Genomic DNA, 13,511 nt, shown 5'->3' with positions numbered 1-13,511 from the left:
GAAAGTAACACAGTCAAAATTCATCATCTTGTCCAAATCTGCTTTGATCACTGAACCTGCTCCTCTGTCTGCAGCTTCACCTCCTCAGGCCGGGAACATTTTTGGCTGCTGTGCTCTGATTTCACTCTATTTGCTCAGATTATTTCTGGTGTTAATGACAACTTCTCTTAAGTACACATTTACATTACAGATTGATTAAAAAAAAAAGAAAAAAGCTAATCCAACTGCCCAATGGTGGAATGTCACAACTTTAATAGTCTTTTGTTTTTTTATGCTTTGGATATATTGCATATTGTGTCACCAAATGTATTCAACAGATATCAGATTTATTTACTTCCTAGACATTGGTCAGGCTCTGCAAGAAACAATTAAATGATACATTTAATTAGACATGGCAGCTTGACACAGTATGCTGCAATTAAACATGCCAACACTGCAGGATGCTGCTTAATTTCCTTCTGCTACCACAGATCAATACAGGCAGAAAAACCCCCCAAAAAACCCTTTTCCTGTAAACTCCAACCTAACATGCTCCGCTCTCCTTGCCTCCATCTTCACTGGACATAACACCTCAGTCACTTGTCACATTCCTGAGCAGATCCAGTTAAGTCTCTGACATTTCACACAAGCCGAGTAAGCATTTTAAAATGCAGCTATATTACCAGCCTGCCAATAGCATGAGTGGGAAAAATAATTCAAGGCCACATTACTACTTTTATCATAAAAAACAAAAGAAAAAAAAACTAATTCCATACACAAGATTCAGTTTAAGTAATTTTGCATATATGAGAAATGTACACACAGCCAGCATTTCTTCCTGAAACATGAAGTACACCCATCTCAACCCTGTAGATCAGTAAACACTCGGTCAAATGTTCAAACATGTTTCCAACCATAGGAAGGTCTGGATAGGAGACCATGTAAAAAAAAAAAAAAAAAAAATCCTAAAAAAAAACAAAGAATGCACTTCAATTACATGCTGATTGATTTAAAATCCTCTGTGTACAGAAGCAGATATACACTATGTGTCACTGTCCAATAGCTCTAACTTTAGACATTTACTAGATGTTACTTGTTTGAAGGAGGCCACACATTTTAGAATTTGATCCAAACAGTGACTTTTCAACACAGGGGTGAGGACGCACACACTGGGAAGAAGTTCAGGGATTTTCTAATCAAAGCAGATAAAGTAAGTATGTTAGCAGAGTTGCGGTACTTTGTTTCACTTCCTTAACAATAATAATTTGCGTCTGCCATAAAAAGAAAAAGAAAAAAAAAGACTGTAAATGCAGAGGAAAAAAAGATATCTGCAAAATGTTCATGTCCAAGGCAACAGTCCAGAACAGAAATACACTGCACATATATTTAATCCAACAAGTGCGTAGGAGACGGACAAACCGGTCCAATGCAGCAAACAGACTAATGTTAAATGTCTAGTCTGTCAAATCACTGGTCCAAAAACTAAAACTCGTAAAAATAAGCTGCTGTTCATCAGTTCCAAAGAAAAGGAACAACTGTTATAATCTAATACTGTTCAGTCTTCAAATATCTTCCCTTTTTATCTGCTAGCACAAAAATTCAATGTTGCAGAGCAGCAATCGCTTCAAGTAACTGCTAGCTCTAGCTCCTGTCCAGTATTTCACAAGCCAGGGCAAATGTAGACCACAAGATTACCAAAGCTTTGCTTCTATTTTTGAAGCCTTTGTCCCACTGAATTGTAAAGACTGGCTAGATGGAAATACTTTCAATTATTACTGAGAGGCCAGATCGGCTTGCACTGTGTGACGTTGGCAGTCTTCCTACAAAGCACCTTGAACAGACAGGAGGCAGCGTCACTAAGGTAGCCAGTCAACCCGAACGACTCATTAGAGTGAACAAAGATGAAAAAGGGAGAGAAACTACACAACCCACTTGTGGATTATAAACGGGTCTATAGTTGTTGCTTGCTTGTCAAGCTCCTGTGATTCGCTGAGGTCCAGTTACACATACCTGACACCAGCTCCAAGTCGCAGTTTGCTTACAGAGATCAGTGAAGGTGCAGTTTTTTATGAAATCACCACATTGTAAACTAAGAAACATTCTCTATGGAAATCAAAAGTAATTTTTTTCCAGTATCAGCACTGACAATTTTAAATATTAAATGAATCCAAATGAATTAAAATAGACTGAAGGGTCCATTTTTGCACTGGAGTCAAGATAAGTGCTATCCAGCACCACAGGTTCAAAACAAAGGATGAGCACCTTGGGGGAGTGGGGGTGCTGATTTGGTAACATTTATTCATTTGTGCTTGTAACAGGAAACAGAGCTACACTGTGTCCAGGTCCCTCCAAACAGGAGGAAAAAATGAGGTCCAGTGTATTCCATTTATGAAATGCAGGTAAATATACCCTTTTTGCCTTGCTGTGTTATTTCTGTGTGTTTACTTATACACCTAAACAGGTTTATATAGGTAATTTGCTCACATCAGTGTGTGTGTGTGTGTGTGTGTGTGTGCGTCTCCGCTTGTGCCCTTTGTTTCTGCCAGTTTAGAGTATATTATATGGGCATAATTAAATGAATGTAAACAAAGACATGTGCTGTGTGTTTGAGTCTGTTGGAGCAACATAACCCAAGTGTCCTTCCGAAATAGCAGAAAGAAAGGTCACCTTATGCAATACTTTTGGCATCCAGCTAATATTAATGGTGCTGCAATTTTATAAAAATGAGCCAAATGAGCCTTCAAAATTAAATTGTTTAAAATGTTTTTTTCCCCATTTGGTGGTAATAATTACAAATGACTTGGACCCCAAGGTCTGCTGACCTGTCAGTGATAAATGAGACCCTTCTACAGAATGCTTGCAGGGTTTTCTTTACGTGACAAGTTTGAAGTTCAATAATAACAACACGCGCACAAAATCTAAATCAACCTTTTTTAAAATTTAAAAAAAAAAAGAAGAAAAAAAAAAGGGTGCAGAGTGTATGTGATGACATACAGGTAGAAACAATGGAGTATTATAACTTCAAGCTTGACCATAGAAAGCTCAAGGTTATTGAATGAGGGAGAAGCCAGCAAGGACATAATATGGTCACATGTATTTTTCTTAGTATGTAAATTAGGGTATTTGGAGATCATGGTGTGGATATAAAAGCACACCTCTTTGGAAGAATAAGAACAGTTTTATAGGATTTGTGCATTTTTTCAGTAGTATATTCAACAGAAAATGTAAAAACTCCTACACATCCAACTTGTTATTCAGGGCTGTGAGGAAAAAAGAAAGAAAGAAAAAACCCACACCACATTACTGTAGCAATACAATAATAATAGCTTTTAAACTTAGCAATTAAACTTTAAGGAGAAATGCCAACTTTTTAATAAAGATGCTACTCTTAAAAATGTAGGTTGAAGGTCACTGGAAGATCTATAAAAAAGCCAAGTAAGTGAGTTTAATTACTAAGCAATAAATAACAGAAAACCTTGTTTGTGGAAAGGGAGTGAAATTCTCTAAGGACTGTGGGAAACTGACCTTGGTAAAATAAATTGCGCACAGAACAAGATGATCGGATCTCATTCATCCACAACTGTGCGCTGGCACACGTGAGTGCGTGAACAGCTTCAAATTCTCTTGTAACAAAGAATGAGAGCAGGGACAGCACTGACTCCATTTCCTACTGATGTCCTTCTTGTACACAGTGTTATGTAAATCTATACACTAATCCAGCCATCATAAGAGTTTCTATACAAACAAAAGCTCTGTTAGAATGAAAGAAAAAAAAAAAAAAAAAAAAAAAAAAAATCAGGTCAGTCAAATGTCATTCTTTCAATTAACAGACTGGCTGCTAGTGTCGTTAGTATGCATCTCTAAAACAATTAGACAAACCTGAGAATACACTGTAAATAAACAGGTCGCAATTGCTGTGATGGTGTCATTCTATGATCTGTATGGGTTTGAATGCAGGCTATCCCAAAAACTGCAAATTTTTCCTTTCACTTTAATTTCAGTGTAACCTGACTTTTTATAGTCAAAAGAACCTGTGTGAGCAGCAACTCTGTAATAAAATTAGGAAAAAACTGAACTGAATCTGACAACAAAGCCTTTAATTCATGTAGCGTGCTCCTGTCTCAGAGGTTTCCCTAAAGTGTATTAGGAATGTTATGAATGATAACTCTGACTATGTTACATTTAATAGAAAAAATATGGTTCCCAGTCACATCAGCAGAGTTTTGGTTATGTCAGTCTCGTGTTGTTTGTATGCAGCAGCCCATCTTAACACTCTGAAACAGGTAACGTCAGCTGAATTGTCAGTGCTTAGCTAGCAAACAAAGGTAGTGGATGACAGTCTCTGGGGGTTGCAGCAGTCAAACAGAATCAACCTACTGTGACATTACTGTAATATTTGTTGCTCCAGCTAGGCCAACATAACGACCATGAAGTCAGCCTCTGGGGGCTTCTGCCCAAGTTGTTTCCATTCTTGGCATACAGCAGCGGACTTGCCCCCCACACAATATAAGCAGAGTTGCTAAGTAGTGCAATAAACACTCGGCACCAGATTGACAGTGGACAGTGAAGGTAATGTCAAATAAACCTTGGTTTGCGTGGTACTCGCCAGGTAGGTTGTCCCAATCAACTTCGGAAAGTATTCACGCTTCTATGGATTTATTTTGTCCAAGTTTTATGCAGTTTCTTTACATAATCCCACACTGACAAAGTGATGGTGACTACAAATGATTTTTTAATCCCTTCTTGTTGTTGAACTATGTGCTATGGTACAGTGTGAGGCATTACTCTTTTACAGAAAGGAACTCATGGATAGCAATATGTACTGTACAGAAATGGTAAGGTTTCTGCATTGTTTAATAAGGGGCCTCTCACCTTGGTGGTGTCATCATGGGAGCGTTGATAGCGTTTCCATCTGCAACCATAGATCCCAGTGATGCATGACAAACAAAGCTGGCGCTCATAGACTTGGAGGGGTTGGTGTTTCACCATGCTCCTTCAGTCAGTCCGGCTTCCAGAGCTCTAACATCCCACTGGCTGCGAAGGATCCTGTGAGAAATTACAAACAGCGTTAATATTGAAGCAAACAACGCAGCAACAAATTGTTGAAACCACAAAGGCTGTGTTTGACAACCCATGGAACAAATGGAGTAACATGTCTGGCACTTTAATAGAAAACACATGCTGCCTTGAAAAGCTCGTCCTGATAAAAAGCACAGCTTCAAATTAAGACCTTGTGCATGTTTCCAATGACAACTGGGACTGCTAGCAGCTTTTCATCAATATGATCAAGGAAAAAAAACATGGCAAAGAACATTGGTAAAGTGATTATCTATTGAACATCACATGACCAAGAACATGAATATATCACCCACTTATAATAGGTCTGGGACAAGACAGCGTGCAGGCACCACCTCTCCCATTAATCAGGCCAAGACGAGGAAATGCAAAAGCAATACCAACAAGTGTACGTGTAATAATACAACTGTGACATTTTAGCAAAAACCTTTCAACCTCTGGGAAACTTTAAAAAGGTCAAAATGTCAACTAAACCTCCAGGTAAAGCAACATGATTGTCCTCACTACCACTTTATTTATTTTTTAATAATGTGCAGGGGGTCTCTGCATCATTTGGCACCTTATCTGAAAGTCTTACACTGCCAGCACTCACTATTAATAAGGCTACAAACCATGGTGGAGTAGCAAGGCACATTATACTTCAGAAGAAAAAAAAAAAGTCTTGATTTTCCTTTCATCCTTGTCTGATGTCGTTTTAGTAAACATGGTAGGCAAGACTAGTCTGTGTTATGTGTGAATAACTAGAGTTATGAGTAATCCTCACCAATGAGCCTGCTGCTGATTCAGCATAAAGACTTTGTAATCAGCTATAATAACAATAATGATATTACAGCGGTGCGGACTGTTATCACAAGTTTACCTCACTCTCCAGGGACACGATGGAGCCTGTTGTGCTGCAGCTGCAAAACACACATCAACCAAATCTGGGGTTGAAAGTGCAACTTTGTGTTTTCAAAGCAGCAAATGATGCATATATAATGGCAGGGTGAACAAGCCGTGTCGATGAGAGGCAAACAAACATGAATAAGAGGCTACAGCAAGATGCAGACTTGCTTCAAGCTAGTTATATTCCTTTTTCCTTGCAGCGGTTGCTAGTGTGTAGCGTACTTGCATCTGATGTTTCAAATGCAAGTACATGCAGTAATTCTGCACTCTTCCTGCTGTAATCAGGCTGTCTCAGTCTCTGGACAGCTGCTCATTAGCATCTACAGCATGGGCCACGTTTCCTGTTATTAGCGAAACTGCTCTGAAAAGGGTGGGCTAGACCCAGGCAATAATGAATCTAGCTCACCCCAGCAGGACCGCAAAGACAGTCAGTCAGTGTGTTATAAATGATTTGTGGGTTAAAATGAAAAGTGTTAAATGTAACTTCTCCAATGCAGCAGCTTTGTTTACAAGCCTTTTGTATAAGTATTATATCTCAACAAGCCAAACATTTTTTCATAAGAAAAAAAAAAAAAATCTGTACTCTTACAGGACAGTTAGTCATGCTAAAGGTTATCGACTGTCTGAAGATCTGTACTTGTCAAATTCATTGCTTGTACTGTGTTGAAGAAATGAAAATCAATTCACTGATACTTGCACAGTTAATATAATTACTCAATGACTGATATAAAATTATTGCTGTCAAATAAAACCAGGCACAGAGATCACATGATTACAAAGACTCACTTCTTGTGTCCAACACAATGCACAGGTGTGTTCATTAATCACCTTATACTGCACCAGTATATTGGCCAAAATCAAACTACTTTGTAGCCAGCCTCTCTGCTGCAAAGCAGCCTAAGGGATTTAGACCTTGATCAGACTGAGCACTATTTCATGCTGCCATGGCCATTATAAGTGACATTTCTTCTCAAACCATGTCTGCCAAGTTGAAAGAGATCAGAGCCTTGTAAGGACATGATTAGGAGCATAATTACGGAAAAATATCTACAAATCTGCCAAAACACTAATGGCATAAAAATCCTCATTTTGAGGCAGCAAAGAGTTTGACATGTTTGATCATGACATTAAAAAAAGAAAAAAAAGAAAGTGAATTGCCACCTGCCTGCACATTAAAGCCAATGTGTTGTCATCAGGGGTGCAGCAGAAATGTTAACAGAGAGCCAGAGAGAATACTTGCTATTCTGGCCAGATTCTGGAGGGGTGTACATACAGATAATGTGGCCTTAACGTAAGACGTTTGGCTTCTTCGTGGACCCTCACACAATCTTCACTTGACCACTTGCTACTCTGTGCGCACACACAGGATGACGCAAACACATTGAATTGAAACTGAAAAATGTCTCAGGTTCTTTTACTGGCACGACACACAACACATCAAGTCTGTTTATAAACAAACAAAAGGGTCCTAATTGATAAGCAGTTTTGAAACAAACATTTTCTGTTGAAACATGCAGCCCTAAAAAAAAAAAAAAAAAAAATAGTAGTGAGAGAGAATGCAAATTGGATTATGTCGCATTGTGTGATACACATGAGAAAGGAACCTCTCACATGCTTCAACTCACTGCCCAAACACTTTCTAAAGTTGATGTGGAAAAATAGCAGTAGTAAGCAGCTTTAGCTGAAATCAGGCACAGTGTAGATTGGTCAAAATGACTAAAAAAAAAAAAAAAAAAAAAAAAAAGGCATCAAAATCAAAATTCAGCTCAGCTCTTCAGTGAGGAAAACACACGCACACACTTTTGACATCTTCAAAATGTCAGCTGGGGATTGTAACAAAAACCCACAGCGGTTTGGAGTTTCAGTTCAGTTAGTGGAATTACACAGTTCAAGCGCCAAAGACTCAAAACAAACAAATGATTTTAATTAATATTTTTTTAAATGAACAGAAGTCAAACAATTCGAGATTCTGAAAAGAGCTGCTTTTCACATTTCTGCTGCCGACACTGGAACAAAAAACAAATATGGATTTATGTTTGGGCTTGTCGACCAAGCCTTTAAGACAGGAAAACAAATGTGAAGCTGACACAGCAAAGTTTGGTGTGATCACAAAGGCAAACTAAAAAACACTTTCAGCACTGTCATGCCATCTCTTTGTTGACATAATGTTCCAACCGGTTGCCACAGAAACCCCTCCATGTTGTTACAGGAAAGGCTGATGTCATAACTTGTTTACCCCCAAAAGCTTCCATTCATGAAAGTGTTACATCCACTTGTACTCTCAAAGTCAAAAAAATATTACACGCCATAACTACTTTAGTTGAGATAAACATCAAACGGGCCTTTAGAATTCCACCTATTTGATGAATGATATCATCGTAAGTAGATGGAGCAGCACCGAGAGCACAGATTTGTCACCTTAAAATGGAAGGCTTATGCATTTTTCATTTTGGGGTTAAATACCCCCATCGCTCATCTCCTCAAGCCTGAATAAAAGAAAGAAATGCGCTTCCATTAATCCCTTTATCAGCATAATGTCTAAGCAAAAACTCATCAGCCAAATACAGCCCAGTGGACACAATTAATTCTTAAATAAGATGCAATGAATTAGTGAAGCCTAGTTAATTACAGCACAAGTCGTGATGTTCACCACAGACTGAATACATGTTCAGCCAAGACTGGAGCTACACTATCATATTTTGCCAACATGGATGTGACACCTCTGACCACAGTAGGTGTGGAAATGTAACCACCATAAGCAGTGTGGGCTGCTCTGTCACAGTGACTCACTGAGTCACAGACACAACAACCGAGCCACAAAAACTGAAACTTTGATTAAAATCTTTCAAAAATTACACAGTAAGAAGAACAGAGCTTTCTGCATATTTAGCAACACATCAGAAGAATAGAGCAACTTTTCAGATCCTGTCACCTAAATGGCCTCATTCTGAACTCAAACAGATTAAGCGGCAAAGTCAACAAGTGCTCAAAGCTTTCGTCACACGAGAAGCAGACTTCCTGCCATTACTGTCTGTCACAAGGTGTCTGAACTTGTGTGGAGAGGAGGAGAACATGAGAGGGGTGCATGGAAAAACCCCTAAACAGCTTTTACCATCTTCTTTTCTGCTGCCTCATTTCCTCCAATCAAAAGTACACCCAGAGAAAACAGTCAGCAGGGGAGGAAATGCTTCAGCAGTTTCCCAGCAGAAAACATCGTCTTCCTTTGGTCAGGGAACTGAAAGAGACCGAGCAGCAGAGAACTGCAAGACCAAACGCAAACCTGCTAATTGTGAATAATATATTCTTAAAAAGATACTTCACAAAAACAAAAAACAAAAAAAAGGGGGGGGGGGGTTGCCTCTACACATCTGCTGCAAAGTAATCAAGACCATTTAAAAAAAAAAAAAAAAAAAAAAACCCAAAACAAGATAACTAGTGAGGATGGACCTGCTGAGAATGCAGAGAAAATGCTCACTCAAACTTTTCAGTAGATGACCCAAGGGTTACATACATAATGAAACAAGAGGAGGTCCAGGAAGTTCTGACAATGCAAAATCTGCAGCTGCATGTCATGTTCCAATACTCTGACATGCTTATTGAGATGTGCAATAGATACCTAGTAACTGAGCTCCATGGAGACCTTGCTAATGGGTGATAAAGCCTATTATAAGGAGCAAAGGGAGAGCACTGACATGACTGTTAAAGCCAGTTCATTCTAGAGGTCTTGCATTTAGGCCACGGAAGATCAATTGCACTTCAAACAACATTTCTGACACCCTCCTTTTCTTGTGTTTAATATAAACAAATCATTGTTGCTGCTTACTGTTAAGAAAACCCCATGACTTCCTGTGCACTTTAATGACAGACCTGCATCACAAGATTGCAGTGTTTACCACATCTGATTCACAGGTTAACAGTGCAATGTTGTTCACATTTATATATTTATTAATAATACAAATAATGATTAAAGTAGAAACAATATAACAAAGCCAAATAGTTCCCTGCATTACAATGCATTGAAACCTCTGCAAGTCTTAAATTGCCTAATGTAAAGATCAGCCAGGTTATGTGACATCTGAAAAGACGCGCACGCATGTCAAATTCCTATTACCGTGAGAAAGAGGCTGGTGAGTTTCCTGGGGAACCAAAAATCTGGAGACATGTTAGAACAGGCCAGTTGACTGACTGTTTAATTTCTGTGTTTATGTAAACCAACCTTTCAGGTGACGCAAGGGGAAAATAACTCCAACCAACAGATTCTGGTACATTGTGATTAATGTATAAAGATACTAATTGAGACTGCACAACATGCATTAGTAAGACAATAACAGCACTTGGCTAAGAACAACAGTTACACTTTAGTAATGATTTACAAGTACTTTTCATCCTTAGCACTCCTTAAGATAAAAACGTGTGTGTAGTGTGACAGAAGGTTCACCAATAGCTGGTGAATGTATTTACTTGGTATCATTTAGTAATTGTGGGCAAACATACTAAAATCATAAAAAATAAAAATAAAAAAGGAAGCAGATCTCATTTCAGCTGGGACACAAAAGGTCATTTGAAGTCAGCATGGTGACCTCAAGCCTATTCCTTCATGTATTCATGAGAATTAATGCAGTTTCACCTATAAGCAAAGGCCTATGGCTGTTGCATATTCAGTAACATGCTTCAGTGTTCACGCTCCCCTAGTGCTCTCAAGCTTATATCAAGATGAAGAAACAAAAAACAAAAGCAAAGCTGCATATTCAACACATGAGTAGAGAGTCGCTGACGCCAGAACATTCTGGCCTGAGAAAAGAGGAAAACAGCACAAACAAAGCTCAAATAAAGGCTCTTTGAGGTTTTTCCTGCTCATGACCAACATTTTGAACAAGTCATAATTTGCCCCATAACGTACCCCAATTTTGAAACAGACAGAATTATTAAATTAGGTGAATAGAATTAGGAGGACTTTGGAAAATGCATTATAATCGTATAGCAGTTAAACAGGACATGTTAAACAGCACGACAGTCTGAGAGTTTGTTGTCAAGGTGAAAGCAAAAATTAATGCGCTGACCAGAGATACTGTCAGTAACATTTGGTGATTAGTAATAATGATATGAAATGTGAAGTTGCAGGCGCTTAGGTACACTTATTGCCCTTCACACGCATATGAACTTAAGTCTCTTTTCTTAATCCATAGGGTTTAATATGGTGTGGGCCTACACTTTGCAACTATAACATCTGCAACTCTTCTTATGACTTGCTGTTGTTCCCAGTTCCTTCCATTTTGTTATGCCACCAACAGTCGACTGAGTAGAGGGAAAATTTCACAACTGGACTTGTGGTGGCCTCCTATCACGGCATCATGCTGGAATTCACTGAGCTCCTGTGAGTGACATATTCCTTCGTGATTGGACGCGATTGGAATGAATGGCCAATGATTATTTTTCCACTGTTGTCCAACTGAGTTTAACAGATGAAGACAACACAGCATTTTTCTGCAATAAAGCCTGAGATTTAAAAGACCAGCTCCAGAGCTGAGCTAATTCGGAGTATTACTTTGGCTGAAAGTCAGATAGAGGACGTATTGAAAGAAGGGATGTATTTCAATCATTTCAGCAGCAAATAGAAGAATTAGTAGAGCCAGTGGGGGGTGGGGTGCAAAAACATTCAGACAATGCAGTGCTCTTCAAACTGACAGCTCATCAATCTGCAAAAATATAGGTCAGTAATAATCAGATGAAAAATAATTGATTTAATCACAGTCCATCAGTGTCTCTTAATTAGAACACTGAAAGCGGAAAGAGGAAGCGACATTATTGTCATTACATTATTTGAGCAAAACAAGGGAGCACAAGCACAGAGAAAAATCTCCCCACTCAATTCAGGGCGGGCAAAACAAGGTGTTAAGTGGGTCAAGTGATGCATCAGTAAACGGGTCAAGTAACGTTCCATTTTTTTTTTTTTTTTTTTTTTTTTTTTTTTAAACGTAGGTAAGAATAAGGAGTGGGCTTCAGCTGCAGTATGAAGCGTTCTACATGGCCTAAAGGTGACCTAATAGTAGAATATATCTGGAAAGCACGCCACCTAAACACCCGTTTTTATCCACACTTTGAAAAGAAACATCTCAGTCAACCTTGTAGGATTTGAACTCCTTCCTGTTGTGATGTGACAGTACCGTCCTCTCATCTGCCTTGCAACTGGTTAGGCAGCTGATTGTTTGTGGGTTTGGATAATTACCACATTAAAATAAAGATCACACCGACTCCTGTCTGCTTAATGTATACATGCACTGTGCTTTCGCATCAACCTTAGGACAGCATGTGATTTCAGATGTTTCGAGGATGAGGAGAAGCATCCAGAATAGGAGGTCAATACCACAGAACAGTGTCAAGCTCTGAAGAGCTATGAGGATGGAGTTTTATGACTATGTCCAGGATACGCACACAAAAATTCACAAGAAGTCCAAACTTCAAAGTTAAATATCGTGGTTTCATGTGGCAAATGGAAAAGTGCTGAAATGCTTTTAACAACTATCAAGTAGACGTACCATCTACCACATTCCCCATCTCAGTTTAACATATTAGCATGCTAACATCTACCAATAAGTAAAAAACAAAGCATGACTCAGTGTAATGCTAACATAATGATGGTATGCTAAATGAGTCAGAGAATAGCTAAAGTGACTATATTGCATCTTGGGGAGAACGAGAACATGTAAGCTAGACTAAAGTGGCTTTACACTTGAAGAAAAGTGTCAGCATTTTGGTGGCTCAAAAAGAGAACAAGAAAAGAACAAGTAGGTAAAACATCTCTACAAAAACACAGCTTGTGTGTTTTAAAAAAGGAAAGAAAGCAGCAACAAAATTGCAGAACTACAAAGGATGCTTTGGGAAAGGCAAAGGAAAAGAACAAGAGCGTGTTGTTTCTTTTGTCAAAGTTTGCTTGCAGTGTATGACATCTGGATCCCATCTTATATGAAGCAGAGTGACTTATAAGCAGCTTTACAGTCTCACTTTCATCTGGATTTAATCAAAGCTTCGATATTGAATGAAAGCCAGGCTTTAAGGTTCTGTGCCCAGCATGTAGAAGCTTCCATTAAATAGAATGTTTCAGCTTTCAAAGATAACATTAATTCATTAAAATGACCCGTGAGCCTATTAATGAAAAAGGAAAATATATAAAGTTATCCTTGAATAACTCTCCTCTAATGCCTAGTGATAAGGTAATAGTCCATTTACTGCATCTGCGAAATGTACTGTGAGAAAGGAGCCAAAGGCAACAGACATGCAGTTGTGACAAGCACTTTTCAGCCTGGGAATTAGAGCAGGGCGATATGGCCAAAAATATTTATCACGATATATATTTGAAAATTTGCGATAACGATATAACCGACGATATAATTGATGCGAGACAAAATACAACTCCACAACATTACTAGCGCAAAAAGACAACCTTCCATTTATTTTCACTTAAACAAGAAGCTGGTTTTTATGTACATTAAAGCTTTATAAAAATGTAACAGTGCAAATGCAAATTCCTTGCTGAAAGTTTAACCAAAAGGCATTTCCAGTAGAAATGGGCT

General features: G+C 38.5%; 1 protein-coding gene across 7 annotated transcripts in view; it reads right to left on the bottom strand.

Moving 5' to 3' along the window:
• The window catches only part of gdpd5b (glycerophosphodiester phosphodiesterase domain containing 5b), a 41,262-nt gene that overhangs the window by 21,261 nt on the left and 6,490 nt on the right, over positions 1-13,511 (bottom strand). For all 7 annotated transcript variants that reach the window (XR_014888355.1, XR_014888354.1, XR_014888356.1 and 4 more), the window contains exon 2: positions 4,852-5,025. Coding sequence is in view for 2 of the 7 variants with exons in the window: in XM_085245620.1 (XP_085101746.1) it covers positions 4,852-4,968 (117 nt within the window). In the remaining 5 variants the exon portion in view is untranslated. The remainder of the gene's footprint in view (positions 1-4,851; positions 5,026-13,511) is intronic.

Source organism: Mchenga conophoros, linkage group LG14, assembly GCF_057382185.1.
Source record: "Mchenga conophoros isolate Kocher_MC1m ecotype Shallow Benthic linkage group LG14, M_conophoros_male_GT1.1, whole genome shotgun sequence".
NCBI classification, from domain to species: domain Eukaryota; kingdom Metazoa; phylum Chordata; class Actinopteri; order Cichliformes; family Cichlidae; genus Mchenga; species Mchenga conophoros.
The sequence above is the reverse complement of the archived record's forward strand: the minus strand, read 5'-3'. Positions and strand labels throughout refer to the sequence as shown.